Below are 22,433 nucleotides of genomic sequence, written 5' to 3'. Positions count from 1 at the left end.
GTTACCACTGTTTTTTCCTGTCCTTCTAGGATTAGTGTTGCGGGTTGTGGATGGTCTCTAGAAATTACATATCTGAATTTCCACAGACTTTTTCCCATTCAGGAGCATGTTGTTGGATGTGTCCCACTCTTCCAGCTGCTTTGCCTCCAAGCCCATGGAAATGACCTCTTTGATGCTGGTTAATAGTATGGCTCGGGACAGCCCTACATCATCCAGTGTCCAGTGTCAATGAAGACAACTTTTCGGGTGGACATGTGAATGAGAAACAGATATGGTGCAACAACTCCCCCTTGTGGCACACCAAAGGTGACCTCTGACCAAGGGCTAAAAGTGCCATTTGCCATCACCCTCTGCTTTCTTCCTGTGGTGTAGCTGTGGAGCCAGGCTAGTAAAGTTGGACACAGTTCAATGTCAGACAGATGTTGCATGAGCTTTGTGTGATCTACTCAATCAAAGGCTTTGGACATATCAGCAAGTAAGACCCTCACCATCGTTTTTTTTTGTTTTTTTGAGTCTGTAGCTGTCAGCCAGGAGTGTGTGGCTTTCATAAGGGCAGTAGTAGTGCTGGACTTTGGTAGGTAGGCATACTGATTTGTGCACTCAGATAAAACTGTTGGCATTCATTTTTTTAAATTAAGCTCTCCTGGATTTTTCCAAGGAATGACGCCCATTCGGATTGTGGCTAGGATACAATACCTTCAGAAAGTATTCATACCTCTTGACATTTTTGTTTTCTCTCACCCATCTACACACAATACCCCATAATGACGAAGTGAAAACATGTTTTTAGAATTTTATTGCACATTTATTGAAATTGAAAATACAGATATGTTTCATTTACATAAGAATTCACACCCCTGAGTCAATACTTTGTAGAATCATCTTTGGCAGCGATTACAGCTGTGAGTCTTTCTGGGTAAGTCTAAGAGCTTTCCACACCTTCATTGTGCAACATTTGTCCATTATTCTTTTCAAAATTCTTCAAGCTCTGTCAAATTGGTTGTTGATCATTGCTAGACAACCATTTTAAGGTCTTGCCATAGATTTTCAAGTAGATTTAAGTCAAAACTGTAACTTGGCCACTCAGGAAAATTCACTGTCTTCTTGGTACGCAACTCAAGTGTAGATTTGGCCTTGTGTTTTAGCTTATTGTCCTGCTGAAAGGTGAATTCATCTCCCAGTGTCTGGTGGAAAGCAGACTGAACCAGGTTTTCCTCTAGGATTTTGCCCTTGCTTAGCTCCATTCCGTTTCTTTTTTATCCTGAAAAGCTCCCTTAATGATTACAAGCATACCCATAACATTAAAATATGGAGAGTGGTACTTAGTAATGTGTTGTATTGGATGTTCCCCAAACATAACACTTTGTGTTCAGGACAAAAATGTAATTGCTTTGCCACCTTTTTTGCAGTATAACTTTAGTGCTTTGTTGAAAACAGGATCCAAGTTTTGGAAGATGTTTTATTCGGTACAGGCTTCTTTCTTTTCACTGTCATTTAGGTTCGTATTGTGGAGTAACTAAAATGTTGTTGATCCATCCTCAGTTTCCTCCTATCACATCCATTAAACTATATAACTGTTTTAAGGTCACCATTGGCCTCATGCTGAAATCCCTGAGTGGTTTCCTTCCTTCTACGGCAACTGAGTTAGGAAGGACGCCTGTACCTTTGTAGTGACTGGTTGTATGGATACACCATCCAACTGTAATCAATAACTTCACAATGCTCAAACCGATATTCATTGCCTGCTTCTTTTAAAAATTTTTTTTTACCTATCTACCAATAGATCCCCTTCTTTGCAAGACATTGGAAAACCTCCGTGGTCTTTGTCAGAGATGCAAACTAGTCACCTTTCGGCGAAATTCGCCGTTTTTAAACCAAAATAGGTGACATACGTGATTCGTGTAGATCTGATGAGAACGGTTTGGGGGTGGGTTTGACGAAGGCTCAGCCAATCGTTACGTAAACAGCAGAATGCTGCGCAGCACGTTCCTGAAGAAAGAGGAGACAACCAACTTACTAGTTACAGCATCAGCGCGCCTCTGGAAAGTCAGCTTGTCAGTTACAGCAGCGCGTCCCCTGAACGATAACGAAGAGGTGACTTTAGGTGAAAAGCCTGACCACGGAGACCGGGGTGAGAAGGTGACGAAGCGTACTTCATGAGCTGTAACCGAAAAACGACTGGCTTTTGGAAAGTTTGAGGTGAGGGAGAAAGTGTGGTGAACAAGTATTAGCACTGTTAAGTATATTGCTAGCTGGACCCGTTAGCTAGCCAGAGAAATGTTGGGCAACATTAGCCAACTTATCTGATAAATAATTGAGTTTATGGTGTGAAAATTAGCTTGCTAATAAAGTGAGACAGCTAACATCAGATGAGCTAACATTAGTAACCTAACCAATTCGCTATAGTATTAACTGGTATACGACTCCTTGCCGTTATGCCAAAAATGTCCCCTGCCAGAATTCTCCCCACTCTTCTAATTTCCTTAACGTTGTGGCTAGAGTCTAATACTTTCTCTGGCACACATCAGAGTCAAATACTTTCAATAGAACAAACTTCACGTCAGGATAGGCAACCGAAATGAATAATTAATGTATGTGTGTTACATTAAACATAGAGGTACGGGCGACATGGGCAGACACCCAGGGCGACATCAAGGGGGCGCCCCCGAGTTCGGTTGCTGAAGGGCGGGTTCTCCCAGGGTGCCAAACAAGCCAGAACCGCCACATACACTTGAAACAAATTGTCAAACCGAAAACTGCCACAAAGATCAGTGAAATGTGGAAAAGTCAACCATTCTGAAGGCATCTGTAATTGAGGCCACATGCTGAGCTTTCTTCCCAAACCAATTCAGATAAAACAACAGCCTACTCATTGTAGCCTAATCCTTCTTATTTCGTTAACTTTTATTTCCGTATTTTTTTCCAACTTGCATTGCATCAGTGAACTCCCACTACACTTCCTTGACATTGAGCCTCTTTGCCACTTTGAATGGCCAACATAAAAAAAAGCTACACACCTGAAGGCTTCTGGTTGGCTACTGGTCTTTTTATTTGGCGCACGTGCACTTCATAGAAACTACATTAAATAATGTAACTTTTATTAAATTAATAATTTGAAATGTCATGTCATATCCGGGTATGCAACAATGTCACATGGGGGGGTCCAACTTGCATTACATTAGTGGGGGTGGGGGGGGGGGACCAAGTTTGTGAAACCCAGGAGTATAAAAGGGCTACATACCGGGCCACGATCAATATGCAAATGTAAACATTGCAGACAGAAATGCCATAGCATCACAGGAAGCTGCTGAGGGGAGGACGGCTCATAATAATGGCTGGAATGCAGTGAATGGAATGGTATCAAACGCATTAAAACCATGTATTTGATGTGTTCGATAGCATTCCATTAATTCCGTTCCAGACATTACTATGAGCCTGTCCTCCCCAGTTAAGGTATTACTGTCCGACTGTCATAGATAGAGATGCCTCGATTCATGATTCAGTCGAACAACTCAGTCGATTCTATTTAATTTCCATCTACTCTACTAAAAACCAAAACTGATTAGTAAAATGTGTATTGCATATTGTAGCCCTATGCAGTGCCATTGTTTCACAATGCTTATCTGTCCAACTTCCAGACTCTGACTCTGTATGTTTGTTAATTACATTTAGATCACCATACGACTCTGAAGCTATGTGTCCAAATCATATCTTTCATGTATTATTTTGATTGTCTCATGTTATGTTTGTTAGGTTTCAGGGCCTTTTATAACAGTGGATTTTAGACCTATAGTTTGAGTCATTAATAGTTAATTTACTCAATTAAAACAGCTGTAGGCTACTTACACTTGAGTCTAGGAACATACCACACTGAAAATATCTATGTAGTAGTTGCGTCAACTTTCGGAATAATACCTGTGAGAAGGGGCAGTAGTTGTGTAGTTAAACATTGCCTGGACATTTTGTGATGAAAGACCCCTAAATGTTGTAAAACATACAATTTTACTGTGTCTGTGTAAGTTTAAGATTCTTGTTTGCTATTTATAACCTCACAATGTAATTTATTCTCAATTGCATTTTGTTTCTCATCTCTGATCTGTTCCATCTCCTCTCAATCCCTCATTCATTGGTCACCAGAACACACAAGGCAGCCATTTCTGGGAAAATGCAGGGCCAGAGAGAGAAGACATTCATATTGATCCTCGTTGCTGCGCTCTCTCACAGGGTAAGAGTTTTGACCAACCACATTTTTTGGGGGTCATAAGATTGAAATGATTGAACCCAGATGTGGAAAAAGTATCCAATTGTCAAACTTGAGTAAAAGTATAGATACCCTACCGTTCAAAAGTTTGGGGTCACTTAGAAAAGTCCTTGTTTTCCATGAAAACATACATGAAGTTAGTTGCAAAATGAATAGGAAATATTGTCAAGTTGTTGACAAGGTTATAAATAATTATTTGTAATTGAAATAATGATTGTGTCCTTCAAACTTTGCTTTCGTCAAAGAATCCTCCATTTGCAGCAATTCTAGCCTTGCAGACCTTCAGCATTCTACTTGTCAATTTGTTGAGATCATCTGAAGAGATTTCACCTCATGCTTCCTGAAGCACCTCCCACAAGTTGGATTGGCTTGATGGGAACTTCTTACGTACCATACGGACAAGATGCTCCCACAACAACTCAATAGGGTTGAGATCCCATGTTACCACCACCAAAGTGCCCCCAGACCATCACATTGCCTCCACCATGCTTGACAGATGGCGTCAAGCACTTCTCCCGCATCTTTTAATTTTTTCTGCGTCTCACGAATGTTCTTTTGATCCGAACACCTCAAACTTAGATTCAAACTTTTCTTTTTATTGGCCAGTCTGAGATATGTTTTTTTCTTTGCAACTCTGCCTAGAAGTCCAGCATCCTGGTGTCGCCTCTTCACTGTTGACCCAGAGACTGTTGTTTTGCGGGTACTTTTTAATGATGCTGCCAGGGGAGGACTTGTGAAGCGTCTGTTTTTCAAACTAGACACTAATGTACGTGTCCTCTTGCTCAGTTGTGCACCAGGGCCTCCCACTCCTCTTTCTTTTCTGGTTAGAGCAGGTTTGCACTGTTCTGTGAAAGGAGTACGGTAGTACACAGCGTTGTATGAGATCTTAAGTTTCTTGGCAATTTCTCGCATGGAATAGCCTTCATTTCTCAGAACAAGAATAGACTGACAATTTTCAGAAGAAAGTTATTTGTTTCTGGCCATTTTGAGCCTGTAATCGAACCACAAATGCGGATGCTCCAGATTCTCAACTAGTCTTATGATGGCCAGTTTTATTGCTTCTTTAATCAACATACACCAGTTTTCAGCTGTGCTAACAGAATTGCAAAAGGGTTTTCTAATGATCAATTAGCCTTTTTGTCACATTCTGACCTTAGTTCCTTTGTTATGTCTTTGTTTTAGTTTGGTCAGGGCGTGAGTTGGGGTGGGTTGTCTATGTTGTGTTTTCTATGTTGTGTTTTGTGTTTGGCCTGGTATGGTTCTCAATCAGAGGCAGGTGTCGTTCGTTGTCTCTGATTGAGAATCATACTTAGGTAGCCTTTTCCCACCTGTGTTTCGTGGGTAATTGTTTTCTGTTTTGTGTCTGCACCAGACAGAAGTGTTTCGGTTTCAGTTCGTTCTCTTTGTTGTTTTATTATTAAGTGTTCTGAGTTATAATAAATATCATGAACACTTACCACGCTGTGCATTGGTCCTCCAATCCTTCCTACTACTCCTCTTCGTCAGAAGACGAATTCCCTTACACTTTTAAAATGATAAACTTGGATTAGCTAACACAACGTGCCATTGGAACACAAGAGTGATGGTTGCTGATAACGGGCCTCTGTACCCTATGTAGATATTCCATAACAAATCAGCCGTTTCCAGCTACAATAGTCATTTACAACATTAACAATGTCTACACTGTATTTCTGATGAATTTTATGTTATTTTAATGGACAAAAAAATAGCTTTTCTTTCAAAAACAAGGACATTTCTAAGTGACTCCAAACTTTTGAACAGTAGTGTACCTTAATAGAAAGTGAAAGTCACCCAGTAAAATACTACTTGAGGAAAAAAGGATTTAGTTTTAAATATACTTAGGTATCAAAAGTAAATGTAATTGCTAAAATATTCTTAAGTATCAACAGTAAACGTATAAATAATAAATACCTTTATATTAAGCAAAACAGACAGTACCATTTTCTTGTTTTTAAAATGTATGTATAGCCAGGGGCACACTCCAACACTCAGACATTATTTGCAAAAGATGCATTTGTGTTTAGTGAGTCCGCCTGACCATAGACAGTAGGGATGACCACTAGTTCTCTTGATAAGTGCGTGAATTTCACAGTTTTCCTGTCCTGCTAAGCATTCAAAATGTACTTTTGGTTGTCAGGGACAATGTATGCAGTAAAAAGTACCATATTTTCTATAGGAATGTAGTGAAGTAAAAGTAAAAGTTGTCAAAAATGTAAAAAGTAAAGTACAGATACCCTAAAAAATGACTTAAGTAGTACTTTAAAGTATTTTTACTTAAGTACTTTACACCACTGATTGAACCAGCCATACTGTAAGGACAGACTTCTGGGCCCGTTTCCCAGATCCAGAGTGAGCCTATTCCTGGATTCTCCATTGAGCATGATTTTTAGTCAAGAACTAGGCTCACTCTGGGTCTGGGAAACTGGCCTTGATGTACTTCATTTGAAAAATGCTTGAATTTGAACTTGTATTGTCATAACATGTTACACTGTGATACTACCTGTACTAAAAAGGTAACAATTCTCTTTTCTATTACAGGTGACTCAGGCAAAGGTAATGGACATGGTTCCTAATGCCGTGGATGACCAGTACACTCACTGTCGGGAGCAGATGTTGAAGAAGGTTGTGGAAGGGGGTCTGCTGGAAGAAGAACTGAAAGGCAGTTTAGAGTATAGGGATGTCTGGGGGGCAAAGCAGTGTACAAAGTTAATCCCGGGAGGCGTCAAGCAACACACGGATGCATTGGTGGCTTATGGACATGGGGGAAATGTGTTCAGAAATATGTTCAACCAAGCAGTGGAGACTCAGGGTGGGAATGTCACTGTCTATAACGGCAACTTCCAGTTCAAATCCCTCCACTTCCTTCTAATGGATGCCATGAGGCTTTTGAAGACTGAGAACTGCCAAACTGTGTTTCGTGGCTCAAGCAAAGAGTATGAGGCACAAGTAGGGTCAGAAGTGCGATTTGGGAGGTTTACCACAACCAAGGCCAAGCGTTCCGATGCGGAGGAATCTGCTTCAGACAATGGGATCCTTTTCAACATGATTTCCTGCACTGTAGTCAACATTGATGAGTACACTTGCTTCTCAGACAGCATTGATCAGCTGATATCCCCAGCAGAGGTGTTTAGGGTGGCTGAGGTAAAGAATGTAAGAAATAAAGATCACGAGTACAGAGAGATCGTTTTGACAAGTTCAAGGACTCACAGCATTGACAGCATCCGCGACTGTTACCTCTTCCCCAGGTGAGGCCAGGTTATGTAAGCGAAAAGACATGACAACATTGGACTACCAAACAGGTGTAGACGACACAAGAGTTGAGTGTTTTTAAAATGTCTACCTTATTCTTTGGAGAATGAAAGTCTGTCTTTGTCTCACCAGATCTCCTACAAGTACGAGTCCTCCATCAATCACCCCCAAAGGCTCCTCTACTCAATGGCTTGGCAGTAGCCTGTCTGTTCTTGTGGTTGTATCTCTCTCCATCTCCCTGATCACCAGGACTGATGATCTCTGATAAACTAAAGTGTTGAGTGCTAATAGATGCGGTAAAGAAGTCAATGGAACGCAGACCGTGGGGGATAGAAGGATGCACATTCAACCAATCTGATTTAACAAAATAGATATTTGTCAAATTGTCATGTTTGATGTATTGTAACATGCCCATAATGTGCTTACTAAAGTTTGATTTGGATATATCTGTCTGTTTTCACGGCATAACATTTAGAAGTAGTCCCTTTTCAGGTTTAGTAGAGGTGACTGCTAAAGGCTAACTCCCATTTGTATTGACTGGTAGCATAGCTAGTATAGAGAAGTCGATGGTGGTAGTCGTTTTTTTAACTGTAATACAGTTTCTTGGTGATGATGACATCAACATGTAATTCGGGTTGACATCCATACCAGCATTATTCTCCGATTTTTACCTCAACATGGTGTGAAAAACACATAAACAATAGCCTAAATGTAGGCAAATTTTGCTGGTGGCCATTGAGATTCTGGATCTTTCCCCCCACAACATCTTTCCCCCATGCGATGCGTTTCCATGGCATTTCCATTGTTTTGGTTGAGATCCAATGACCTCTTCACTGCTTCTATTGAAAATGACAAACACACACACACACACACACACACACAATTGCATGTATGTAATATCAGTGCACACAGATATTCATCAAATGTGACAAAGTGCCAACCTTTCAAACCCCTCTTAGCATAATGATATTCTCTTGAAAAATGTATTTCTTTGCATTTTATTGTTTTTGTAAAATATATATATATCATGGTACGTTTTAAACAATATGTTACGCATTTAGCAAATATTTTGGTATCACAACAATTGACTGTGGGTGGGTCCAGTTTTCATAGATGTAATTTAATTTTCCTCTTGTTTTGTTATCGAATAAAGAAACAAGTTGAGCATTTTTGAGTGTTGGATAGGACACCTTTGGCATTGAGATGGGGTGGGAAGGAGTGATTTATTAATTAAATGTTTAGATAATTAAAAGTAGTAAGCTTTTCCAGCTGGAAATGACTTTACATACATTGGGGTGATAAGCATGTACATTGAATTAATGATGTAAGGCTCATAACCTGACAGTCCAGACAGACAGTATGTATGACCTCGTAATATTTAGGTTGTGTAATATTTGTGAGGTGAAATTACTGTCATACCAATGAGGGATGTGGACAGAGTGCCCTTTCTCTAAGCTCAAGCCATGCTCAAAATCACAGTAGCACTAGCCTTTAGGTCTTAGTTACAAAGTCTTCGCACTGACTCAATCACAGCTACAGCCACACATGTTTTGGCTAATATTCCATCCTTATATGGAACCTGCATGTGGTCCAGGCTTTTGTTCCAGCCCAGCACCAGCTCACTGGATACAACTAATCAGCCGACCATAAAGCCCATGATGTCAGGGGTGTGTACGGGCGGCGAAGTCATCTGTGATGTTTTTCTCCACAGGGGCACAGATACTTTCTTCAGAAATGTCCGGTCTGAATGTAGCTCTCCCCACTCCGCTCGAGCGGAGTGAGGGAATAGAAACCAGGTGTGTGAAAAAACAAATCAAAACCAATGGAAAATGAAAAGTGGATTGACGATGGCGAGCGCCGCACGAACAAGGAGAGGACCCGACTTCGGCGGAACTGTATCTGCTTAAAATGCTTCCTCTCCTGCATACATTTGTCAGAGAAACGGTAACCACTATTACTTTGCTACTCAGTATGACCGTGGCAGGAGGATCCCTCTGTACTCTGTCTATGAAATGGATATCTAAGGGGTTCCTGGCAGAGAGGGGTCCATAGTTTATTATGAACCACAGGTTTGCATATTTCATTTTCATTATCACCTTTTTTAAATGTCCTATATATTCAGTGCAGCCGCCATTTAATGTGACTGGCACAACTACAGAATGATCACATTAGTTTAGTTTAAATATTTACAGTATAATAGGACATTAGCTGTGGAGCAGGTACTATTGTACTATTGTATTAATGCAATAAGCACTAGAAGGTACTATTTCGTACATTGTAATTTCAGACTAAATACAAGTAGCCTAGAATACCAGTAATATATTAATGGGTTGTATTGGACTGCTACCACAAAGCTTGAAGTGGAGTGGCTAATTTGTAAATATTTGTATTTTTCTGTTTATGCGTCCTGACCTAACACTACAGCAAATGGATAAGAATGGATCATTGAGTGAGATCAAAAGATACAACCAAAACAATGGCTGCAGAGAAAGCTCTCCACAATACCGACAGAACTAAAGCATGTGGGTAGACCAGAACGAGCAAGTCAATGTTCCGAGTTACTACTGGAATGCCTACTGCTGCACTAACAAGAACCGCAACTCTCTCATGTCTGGAGGTGCCTTGAGAAATAACAGCTCAGGGTGTTAAAGATGATATTAACTCTGACACTGTGCTTCGATGACTATTGAGTGTTGGCAACAATTTCATATTCCATTATGATCTGGTATGATTTTGAATTCATGCTTCATACATGGTTTGGCGGGTAATTCCCAAGGAGATGTTTCAAAATTAGCCACGTTAGCTCATAAGAATTTTTAAACATATCCCTGACCATAAATATTATCCTATTGATCAAATTTGTGGTTAAAATGTATTACAATTTCAAAACATATCCTTTGTTGTAATTATTCGTAAAGCGTATGTTTGTTTGCTTGTTTGGTCACACAGAGTTGTGCAACCATGTCTTTGTGAATGCTTGTTGCTATGAATCTATAATCCAATAAAGCTTCTTTTGTGAAAATAGACATATTACAGAACCATTTTTTGCATGCTGTTGATGAACCTGTTGGTATTTTATGTCAAAAGAGATCTTATGAAGGCAGCAATTGTAACGGTTTTCTTTATGTGAAGGAGAGTCAGACCAAAATGCGGCGTGGCTATTGCGATCCATGTTTAATGAAACAAAGTAAACACGAATCAAAAACAATAAACGTAACACGAAAACCGAAACAGCCTAATACTGGTGCAAAGTAACACAGAGACAGGAACAAGGACAATCACCCACAAAACCCAACACCAAACAGGCTACCTAAATATGGTTCCCAATCAGAGACAATGACTAACACCTGCCTCTGATTGAGAACCATATCAGGCCAGACATAGAAATTGACAAACAAGACATCCAACATAGAATGCCCACCCAGCTCACGTCCTGACCAACACTAAAACAAGGAAAACACACACGAACGATGGTCAGAAGGTGACAGCAATACTGTCGGTGGAGATTTCTTTGGTCGCGGTACCCTCTAGTGTTCTATAAAGTGCATAAACTGGGAAGGAGACAAAGGGGCCACGGTCAGTTGCAGACATAAATGTCATAGATAGAGATGTAGTGATTCGTGACTCAGTCGAACAACTCAGTCGATTCTATTTCATTCACATCTACTCTGATAAAAAAACAAATCGGATTGGTAAAATACAGTGCCTTGCGAAAGTATTCGGCCCCCTTGAACTTTGCGACCTTTTGCCACATTTCAGGCTTCAAACATAAAGATATAAAACTGTATTTTTTTGTGAAGAATCAACAACAAGTGGGACACAATCATGAAGTGGAACGACATTTATTGGATATTTCAAACTTTTTTAACAAATCAAAAACTGAAAAATTGGGCGTGCAAAATTATTCAGCCCCTTTACTTTCAGTGCAGCAAACTCTCTCCAGAAGTTCAGTGAGGATCTCTGAATGATCCAATGTTGACCTAAATGACTAATGATGATAAATACAATCCACCTGTGTGTAATCAAGTCTCCGTATAATTGCACCTGCACTGTGATAGTCTCAGAGGTCCGTTAAAAGCGCAGAGAGCATCATGAAGAACAAGGAACACACCAGGCAGGTCCGAGATACTGTTGTGAAGAAGTTTAAAGCCGGATTTGGATACAAAAAGATTTCCCAAGCTTTAAACATCCCAAGGAGCACTGTGCAAGTGATAATATTGAAATGGAAGGAGTATCAGACCACTGCAAATCTACCAAGACCTGGCCGTCCCTCTAAACTTTCAGCTCATACAAGGAGAAGACTGATCAGAGATGCAGCCAAGAGGCCCATGATCACTCTGGATGAACTGCAGAGATCTACAGCTGAGGTGGGAGACTCTGTCCATAGGACAACAATCAGTCGTATATTGCACAAATCTGGCCTTTATGGAAGAGTGGCAAGAAGAAAGCCATTTCTTAAAGATATCCATAAAAAGTGTCGTTTAAAGTTTGCCACAAGCCACCTGGGAGACACACCAAACATGTGGAAGAAGGTGCTCTGGTCAGATGAAACCAAAATTGAACTTTTTGGCAACAATGCAAAACGTTATGTTTGGCGTAAAAGCAACACAGCTGAACACACCATCCCCACTGTCAAACATGGTGGTGGCAGCATCATGGTTTGGGCCTGCTTTACTTCAGCAGGGACAGGGAAGATGGTTAAAATTGATGGGAAGATGGATGGAGCCAAATACAGGACCATTCTGGAAGAAAACCTGATGGAGTCTGCAAAAGACCTGAGACTGGGACGGAGATTTGTCTTCCAACAAGACAATGATCCAAAACATAAAGCAAAATCTACAATGGAATGGTTCAAAAATAAACATATCCAGGTGTTAGAATGGCCAAGTCAAAGTCCAGACCTGAATCCAATCGAGAATCTGTGGAAAGAACTGAAAACTGCTGTTCACAAATGCTCTCCATCCAACCTCACTGAGCTCGAGCTGTTTTGCAAGGAGGAATGGGAAAAAAATTCAGTCTCTCGATGTGCAAAACTGATAGAGACATACCCCAAGCGAATTACAGCTGTAATCGCAGCAAAAGGTGGCGCTACAAAGTATTAACTTAAGGGGGCTGAATAATTTTGCACACCCAATTTTTCAGTTTTTGATTTGTTAAAAAAGTTTGAAATATCCAATAAATGTCGTTCCACTTCATGATTGTGTCCCACTTGTTGTTGATTCTTCACAAAAAAATACAGTTTTATATCTTTATGTTTGAAGCCTGAAATGTGGCAAAAGGTCGCAAAGTTCAAGGGGGCTGAATACTTTCGCAAGGCACTGTATGTAATGCATATTGTTGCTCTATGCAATGCCATTGTTACACAATTCTTATCTGTCTAACTTCCAGAGTCTGACTCTGTATCTTTGTTCATTACATTTTGATTTATTGTTACATGATAAAACACCAAAACCATTGCAAGGTTTGGTGAATCTGCACTTGGCCCAATGCCAACCCAAACTTTTATTATATATATATATATATATTTTTTTTTTGCTTTACTTTAACAGGGAAGACATATTGAGACCTAAGCCTCTTTTGCAAATGTGCCCTGTATATACAACATAAATATATATATATATATACACATTAACCTTTTGATACAGTGATGAGTCTCAAAACTCATCTGTAACCAAACGAAGGGCACTATGGTAGATGGCATCCAAAGGTTTAAGAGTAGCAGCCTCTGATAACTAATGTCACCATAATCAAGAACAGATAAAAAGGTTGACTGAATAATCTGCTTCTCACTGCTTAGAGAAAGGAACAATCTGTTTCTGTAGAACAATCTTAGCTTCTTAACCAGCTCATCTATTACTGAACAAAAATATAAACGCAACATAGGAGGTTGGTGACACCATGATTGAGGAGGACGGGCCCATGTTAATGTCTGGAGCGGAGTTAGTGGAGTCGTGTCAAATACATCAAACACATGGTTTCCATGTGTTTGATGCCATTCCATTCCATTATTATGAGCTGTCCTCCCCTCAGCAGCCTCCACTGAAACGCAACATGCAAAGTGTTGGTCCCATGTTTCATGAGCTGACATAAATGATCCAAGAAATGTTCCATAATGTTCCATAAAAAGCTAATTTCTCTCAAATGTTGTGCACAAATTTGCTTACATCCCTGTTTGTGAGCATTTTTTCTTTGCCAAGATAATCCATCCACCTGACAGGTGTGGCATATCAAGAAGCTGATTAAACAGCATGATCGTTACACAGGTGCATGCACCTTTGCACCTTGTGCTTGGGACACTAAAATGTGCAGTTTTGTCACACAACACAATGCCACAGATGTCTCAAATTTTGAGGGAGCATATAATTGGCATGCTGACTGCTGGAATGTCCACCAAAGCTGTTGCCAGATAATTGAATGTTCATATTTCTACCATAAGCCTCGTCCAACATCGTTTTAGAGAATTTGACAGTATGTCCAACCTGCCTCACAACTGCAGATCACATGTATGGTGTCGTGTGGGCGAGCGGTTTGCTGATGTCAAAGTTGTGAACAGAGTACCCCATGAGGCAAATGGTGGTCACACTAGATAATGTCTGGTTTTCTGATCCACGTCCATACTTTTTTTACCAACACATTTATATCTTTATTCCCAGTCATCTGAAATACATAGATTAGGGCCTAATGAAAAATCGTTGAAATTGTTGCATGTTGCGTTTATAGTTTTGGTCAGTATAACTGACCTGTGACTTCTGTGTGATGACAAGACTGGTGTGTTAGCCCTCCGAGCTAAAGCCGAGGCATTTGCCTTAGACACACCTCTTCAGATCTCAGACAAGGTTACTCATCACATAAGCACTGTTTACTGAACCACGTTAGTTTCATATACCCTAGTGCAGCATATTTGTTCATGGTCCCTGACACTTCTGAATCCTAAACACGTACGTTATTTCTAGCCTTTTTGTGAATGATTTTCCTTTGTTTTGTTTTAATCACTAGGGCCAGGTGTGGATCAACTGTTTCAACCTGGGCCGCTACTGGCCTGCTCAATGGCCCACAGTTCACCTTGTACGTGTCCGCTAGCATCCTGAGCACGGCCGCACCCAACAATGTGACCGCTGGAGCTGGAGGGGGACCCATGCTCCCCCGGGCCCTGTATCGTGGAGTTCACCAACAACTCGTTCCTGAACGCCACGGTTAAGTCTGATCACAAACACCAGAGGGCGCTGTTACATAAAGATCTCATGATGATCGCTGATCAAAAATATACTTACTGTATTTATCTGGAACACAGATCGGTGGCACCTTAATTGGGGAGGATGGGCTTGTGGTAATTGGTGGAGCGGAATCAGTGGAATGGTATGAAATACATCAAACACTTCGTTCCACCCATTATTATGAGCCGTCCTCCCCTCAGCAGCCTCCACTGATCTGGAAGTGATCTATTTTTCACTAATCTTTTAAAAATCAAAGAGTAATGTTTGTAATTTAATCACTGTACCTTTAACATGACCTCTATAGAGTGTCTTAAAACCCGATACGACTTTGTTCACATGAGTATCTCTATTCAAAGGGAATTAAGTATTCGTCATTTGAACAGTATGTATGTCTTTTTGGAAATGGAATCATGTTCACAAAGGAAAATGACTCATTTAGAAGTGCTATGAACTTGAGTAGTACTCTAAATATAAGGTGAGGTCAGTGGTGCTCAAATCATGAGCCTGGAGTTTTTTTTATGTCAGGGCACGATGCAACCCAAAATACCCCTTTTAAAGACATTGTCCCCGATGTTCACTGAGATCACATTCATGGTAAATGCTGGCATGTCTGCTCAAGTGTAAATTACCTTTAAAAGTATCTTATAGTGCGCTGCGCTATAGAGCGTCTTGAGTTCAATGCTGCCCTATATTGTGAATAGGGGGAACATGGTTGAGAAAGATGTGTCAAATTATCTGTACCTTATTGTGTGCCACCTGACTGCAGGGATATTATGCTCTCATTGATTTCTGTAATGAACCATTTGGTGGGTCTTGTAAATGAATAGTTATTGTGTTCAACTCAAAACCGGATATGCTTCCTTTTAACATTTAGATTATTTAAAATACTTTGGGATTTCTTTGTATCTTGGTTGTTATCATTTTTGTTAATGTGTTGTTTAATGTGCAGGCACAAACCATGCTGTACTTTTTGATTTATAAATGTTTTAATACAATTTGGTGAATGCAATATGATAATGTCATAGTACTGTACAGATCTCAAGCTAGGATTTGAAATACAACCCTACATTAAAACAATCCAAATCTTAAACCCAACTATGGAACAATGAAAAGATGAACACAGGAAAGGAGTGTGTAAATAGCAGCAACACTATACACCCATTATTCATTCTTGAAGCCTCTGTTGTGGCCAACAGCTTCTATAAGCCTGCTCTGTAGTGTCTCTTTGGAGGGGTAGATGGGCAGCTGCAACAGAGAGTGACAGGTCAGCGCCTCTGGGAAATGCTGTTGGGAGGAGTTGAGAAGGGTTTGGACCCTCATCCTGATCTGGTTCATACCCAGGATGGGCACACGATCACAGCCAGTCAAGATCACTGAAGGGGAAAAGGTGGTAAAAGGGAGAGGGCAGTGAATGACAGAATATAACTTTATTCTCAGTAGCCTACGCTATTGGTTCATCTGTTACAATGAAAATGTTCCATACTTTCACAGGAACGCTTTCTTTTGATCCTCTGTCAGTTCCTCAAACACCTCCTAGAATGTGACGATGTTGGGATGCCCAGCATGGTACTCTCCTTCATACACAGTGTTCTAGGGGGGAAATACCCTAAATTAATATGTTGAAGAAAACCATTTGTCAAATCAATGCATCAAAACATTTTAGCCAGGTTGCAGAACATGTTCACCATAAATCCCAAATCAACCCCAGGACACTTGTTTTTTAAGGCTCCATCTTGCCCTCTGATAGGCTAGGTGACATTTCTGCCATATATTATATGTTTTTACTTGTTTAATGCTCTCAGATGTAGACAATTGACTCAGGGTAGATTTGGGATTGAGCTTCAGTCATGTAGTAACAAAACATGGTTCTGACCTGTTTCAGCGTTTCCCAGTCGAAATTCTCCTTCCCCACCATCACTCCCCTCAGTTCCTCTGGCTGGAAGAACTCCACCACGTCCTTGTCACACACCTTGAAGAAGCCTTTCCTGAACTCTTCAAACACCACCTCTACTGACTGGTTGAAGATGTAGTTCACATAGGTGTCAACAAACTCCTTCCTGTCAAAAGAATGACATACTGTCACGCCCTGACCATAGTATTCTTTGTTTTCTTTATTATTTTGGTTAGGTCAGGGTGTGACATGGGTGATATGTGTGTTTTTGTCTTATTCTAGGGTGTTTGTACTGTCTAGGGTTCTTTGTAGATTTATGGGGTTGTTTTCATCTAGGTGTTTATGTTGGTCTATGGTTGCCTAGATTGGTTCTCAATTAGAGGCAGGTGTTTATCGTTGTCTCTGATTGGGAACCCTATTTAGGCAGCCATCTTCTTTGGGTATTTCGTGGGTTATTGTCTATGTGTAGTTGCCTGTGTCAGCACTCGTTATCATAGCGTCACTTTGTTTAAGTGTTCTTTGTGTTTTTCGTCATTCAATAAAATCATGGATTCACACCACGCTGCGCTTTGGTCCACTTCTTACGACGATTGTGACAGAGTCAGATATCCATTGAGTTGTAGCTAGTATAGGTTGCTGTCATTTCCAGATGATGTCAATTCAAGGAATGAGAAGGGTCATTTACTTTCCATTATGATTTCTCCATTCATACAAATATATTTCAATGTGTGATGATTTTGCCGAAATGGAATTGACCCCAATCCTGGTAGATGTAGCAATGGAGTGTCATACTGTAAACCTTATATTTTGTCAGTTGTAAATATTGCTATAATCTTACTTGTTGGCACTTGTGACGAGTATTCCAGTTTCTTTGGGATCAAGTTCCACCACTACATCACCCCACATCACCTATAATAGTGAGTAATGAAAAAGTGAGGAAAATGAACAATGAAAACACTGAGGGTATGGACAAATAGATGGGAGTGATATGCGAGAGACATACACACTGAAATAATATAATTTATCTTATGTTCAGTAATTCATACCACTTCACTTCAATTAACTACAGATGTAGGAACTTAATTTGAGCCAATTTGATACAGCAGGAAAAAAATCATGCAGCAACAGAAAATGTGAATTATTTTAGTGAATTATTTTTATTTATTTAACTAAGTCAGTTAAGAACAAATTCTTATTTATCCTGCCGATCCTTGACTTCGGCGATGTCATTTACAAAATAGCCTCCAACACTCACCTCAGCCAATTGGATGCAGTCTATCACAGTGCCATCCGTTTTGTCACCAAAGCCCCATATACTACCCACCATTGTGACCTGTATGCTCTCATTGGCTGGTTCTCGCTACATAATCGTCACCAAACCCACTGGCTCCAGGTCATCTATAAGTCTTTGCAAGGTAAAGCTCCGCCTTATCTCAGCTTACTGGTCACCATAGCAAAACCCACCCGTAGCACGTTCTCCAGCAGGTATACATCCCCAAAGCCAAAACCTCCTTTGGATGCCTTTCCTTCCAGTTCTCTGCTGCCAATGACTGGTACGAAATGCAAAAATCACTGAAGTTGATCTCCCTCACTAACTTCAAGCATCGGCTGTCAGAGCAGCTTACCGATCGCTTCAGATGGACACAGCCCATCTGTAAATAGCCCATCCAACCAACTACCTACCTCATCCCCATATATGTTTTTTGTATTTTTCTGCTCATTTGCACACCAGTATTAAAACTTGCACATCCTCATCTGCACATCTATCACTCCAGTGTTAATTGCTAAATTGTAATTACTTTGCCAATATGGCCCATTTATTGCCTTACCTCCTTACTTCATTTGCACACAGTGTATAAAGATTTATATTGTGTTATTGACTGTACGTTTGTTTATCCCATGTGTAACTCTGTTGTTATTTTTGTCGTGGCCAGATGTGATACAGCCCATAATTATATTTAATGGACATTATTTTGTAGGGGTCATTTTAAAGTGGAAATGACTAACTTTAGAATTCTTTAAAATACACTACAAGTTTATATTTCTTGCAGTGTGGGAAAATTGTCAGCAACAAAAGGGTGATCAAATTAAAATCCTACATCTGTATTATGTTACATTTGACTTGTTCATCAATCAAACTGTTTGAAATCAATACATACTGAGAAAGTTATGTCCATGTTTTCAACATCATCATCAGGGTAATCCAAGATGTACTGCAAACTCCTTCAAAATCATTGAAAATAATATGTGACAATAAATGTGACAATTATAAATCGGCAATCATAAATGAAAAACTATTTATCCAAATAATGAATAATTGCTTATCCTCACAGAGCAAGTGCCCTGCCCCTAAGATGCAATAAAATGCCTTGAGATGCAATTTCTTAATCTGTCCTTGGTGTCCTTATAACAAATACAACTGCCTGTACTGTAATACATTACTGACTAAGGGATAACAATATATTATGGTCTGAACTTACCCTGCTTCAATGGGGCTAAACTCTCTCAGGTCCTCTAAAGAGGGATTGATGTTCACCAGCTTCTTGAAGAAGGCCATGGGGAAGGGGAGGTGCACCATGTTGTTGTTGTACAGGGCCATCCCACACAGAACCCCAAACAGGAAATAACGCTTCTCCTCCACTCTAGGCTGTTAGTGAGGATGTGTTGGACAAGAGACAAGAAATAAACCATGAGTGAAAGTATAGGACATATTGTTGTTAACATGCGGAAAATTATAGCTTAATATACAGTAAAGGGAAGGTAGTGTGGTTTCTAGAATACAGTAGTAGGCTAGTAATACAGTAGTAATACTATAGTAGTTCTTCTCTAGAAACATATCATTACAGTGTTTCACTACCAGCACATTTGAAGCTATTTGAAAGTACAATAATTATCAATATTTTATTTCTTTAATGTGTTGAGGTGCGAAAAACCTCATAATCCATGAGTGATTTCCCTAAACGTGCCTCACCATTGCAGGGAACCAGACCAGCGTATTGTTGTCGTTGTACATGAACATCCCAGACTCGGGAACCAACAGCTTATCAAACAAATGGAGGAAGAAGTCCCTTTTGTAGACATCTGTCAGCTTCGGACATTTTTCATTATGGAAATTTAAATATTAAAATGTGATTTAAAAAAATATAACATTTTTGGGAGAACCTTTTAAGAGCTAGAGTTATAATACAGTCTGATAGCAGTGGGTAGAGGGGCGTTTCGCAGGCGGTTCATACGGGCTGTTTCTCAGGAGCCTGGTGGTGCAGTTACCTCTTTTTGGAGGGAGAAGATCATTCAGTGGATGGTCAAGAGTGTGCATGTCCTTCACCAGATGCACTGCAGCCTGCTCTGCAGTGAGGGGAGCTGTGGTTGGACTGCTCCAACAATGGAGATGATCCTCAAGGCCCTCCTCTGCACCCTGTCTAGTTGGGTCTGCTGCTTTTTACTGCATCCAACTAACAGCACTCCACCGTATTCCAGACAAGGTCTGACCAGTATAGTATAGACTGTGACCAGATCTTCAGTGAGTAGAACATTTCTGGCAAGAACATTCAGAAAGTGCAGACATTTTGAGTCCTTCCTCACTGACTGCTCCACATGTGTGTCACCACTGAGGTTAGAGTCTAGATGAAAACCAAAATATTTAGTTGTTGTTACCACTGGTACTTCCTGTCCTTCTAGGATTAGTGGTGCGGGTTGTGGATGGTCTCTAGAAATAACATATCTGAATTTCCACTGACTTTTTCCCATTCAGGAGCATGTTGTTGGATGTGTCCCACTCTTCCAGCTGCTTTGCCTCCAAGCCCATGGAAATGACCTCTTTGATGCTGGTTAATGGTATGGCTCGGGACAGCCCTACATCGTCCAGTGTCCAGAGTGTCACTGAAGACAACTTTTCGGGTGGACATGTGAAGGAAAAACAGATATGGTGCAACCACACCCCCTTGTGGCACACCAGAGGTGACCTCTGAACAAGTGCTAAAAGTGCCATTTGCCATCACCCTCTGCATTCTTCCTGTGGTGTAGCTGTAGAGCCAGGCTAGTAACCTTGGACACTTTTCAGTGTCAGACAGATGTTGCAGGAGCTTTGCGTGATCTACTCAGTCAAAGACTTTGGACATATCAGCAAGTAGCTATCAGCCAGGAGTGTGTGGCTTTAACAAGGGCGGTAGTAGTGCTGGACTTTGGTAGGTAGGCATACTGATTTGTGCACTCAGATAAAACTGTTGGCATTAGGTATTTTTTATGAAGCTCTCCTGGATTTTTCCAAGAAATTACGTCCAGTCGGATTCTGGCTAGGATACAATACCTTCAGAAAGTATTCATACCTCTTGACTTATTCCACATTTTGTTGTTTTACAGCCTGAATTCAAAATGTATTAAATATTTGTTTTATCTCACCCATCTACACACAATACCCCATAATGACGAAGTGAAAACATGTTTTTAGAATTTTATTGCACATTTATTGAAAATGAAATACAAATATGTTTCATTTACATAAGCATTCACACCCCTGAGTCAATACTTTGTAGAACCACCTTTGGCAGCGATTACAGCTGTGAGTCTTTCTGGGTAAGTCTAAGAGCTTTCCACACCTGGGTTGTGTAACATTTGTCCATTATTCTTTTCAAAATTCTTCAAGCTCTGTCAAATTGGTTGTTGATCATTGCTAGACAACCATTTGAAGGTCTTGCCATAGATTTTCAAGTAGATTTAAGTCAAAACTGTAACTTGGCCACTCAGGAATATTCACAGCCTTCTTGGTAAGCATCTCAAGTGGGGATTTGGCCTTGTGTTTTAGGTTATTGTCCTGCTGAAAGGTGAATTCATCTCCCAGTGTCTGGTGGAAAGCAGACTGAACCATGTTTTCCTCTAGGATTTTGCCTTTGCTTAGCTCCATTCCGTTTCTTTTTTATCCTGAAAAACTCCCCAGTCCTTAATGATTACAATCATACCCATAACATTAAAATATGGAGAGTGGTACTTAGTAATGTGTTGTATTGGATGTTCCCCAAACCCAAACATAACACTTTGTGTTCACTACAGTCAAAGGCTCAGCCAATCGTTACATAACAGCAGAATGCAGCGCAGCGCTGCTGAAGAAAGAGGAGACAACCAATTTACTAGTTACAGCATCAGCGCGCCTCTGGAAAGTCAGCTTGTCAGTTACAGCAGCGCGTCCCCTGAACGATAACGAAGAGTTAATTTTAGGTGAGAAGCCTGACCACGGAGACCGGGGTGAGAAGGTGATGAAGCGTACTTCATGAGCTGTAACCGAATAACTACTGGCTTTTGGAACGTTTGAGGTGAGGGAGAAAGTGTGGTGAACAAGTATTAGCACTGTTAAGTATCTTGCTAGCTGGATCGAAATCTCCGTTACCTAGCCAGAGAAATGTTGTGCAACATTAGCCAACTTATCTGATAAATAATTGAGTTTATGGTGTGAAAATTAGCTTGCTAATAAAGTCAGACAGCTAAAATCAGATGAGCTAACATTAGTAACCTAACCAATTCGCTATAGTATTAACTTGCATACGACTCCTTGCCGTTATGCCGAAAATTCTACCCCCCCTTCTAATTTCCTTAATTTTGTGGCTAGAGTCAAATACTTTCTGTGTCACATATCAGAGTCAAACACTTTCATTAGAACAAACTTCAAATCAGGATAGGCAACCGAAATGAATAATTAATGTATGTGTTATATTAAACATGGAGGTACGGGCGACATGGGCAGCCACCCAGGGCGACATCAAGGGGGCGCCCCCGATTCGGGCGCTGAAGGGGGGGTTCGCCCAGG

At 40.4% G+C, this 22,433-nt stretch overlaps 1 protein-coding gene and 1 pseudogene across 10 annotated transcripts in view; one reads left to right on the top strand and one right to left on the bottom strand.

Moving 5' to 3' along the window:
- The first annotated feature begins 1,992 nt into the window (after positions 1 to 1,992).
- Positions 1,993 to 22,433, top strand: part of LOC139418836 (T-cell ecto-ADP-ribosyltransferase 2-like) — a 34,543-nt gene continuing 14,102 nt past the window's right edge. Inside the window, exons 1-4 of one of the 10 annotated variants that reach the window (XM_071168570.1) lie at positions 1,993 to 2,199; positions 4,138 to 4,225; positions 6,821 to 7,527; positions 7,664 to 8,544. In XM_071168570.1, coding sequence (XP_071024671.1) covers positions 4,166 to 4,225; positions 6,821 to 7,527; positions 7,664 to 7,796 — 900 coding nt within the window. In that variant the 5' untranslated portion in view covers positions 1,993 to 2,199; positions 4,138 to 4,165 and the 3' untranslated portion in view covers positions 7,797 to 8,544. Of the gene's footprint in view, positions 2,200 to 4,137; positions 4,226 to 6,820; positions 7,528 to 7,663; positions 8,545 to 21,744; positions 21,943 to 22,433 lie in introns of those variants that run through there. The other 9 variants (XM_071168571.1, XR_011635359.1, XM_071168569.1 and 6 more) reach the window with 9 other exon arrangements.
- On the bottom strand, positions 15,907 to 20,441 carry LOC139419779 (E3 ISG15--protein ligase HERC5-like; annotated as a pseudogene).

Source organism: Oncorhynchus clarkii, chromosome 10 (assembly GCF_045791955.1).
Source record: "Oncorhynchus clarkii lewisi isolate Uvic-CL-2024 chromosome 10, UVic_Ocla_1.0, whole genome shotgun sequence".
NCBI lineage: Eukaryota > Metazoa > Chordata > Actinopteri > Salmoniformes > Salmonidae > Oncorhynchus > Oncorhynchus clarkii.
The sequence above is the reverse complement of the archived record's forward strand: the minus strand, read 5'-3'. Positions and strand labels throughout refer to the sequence as shown.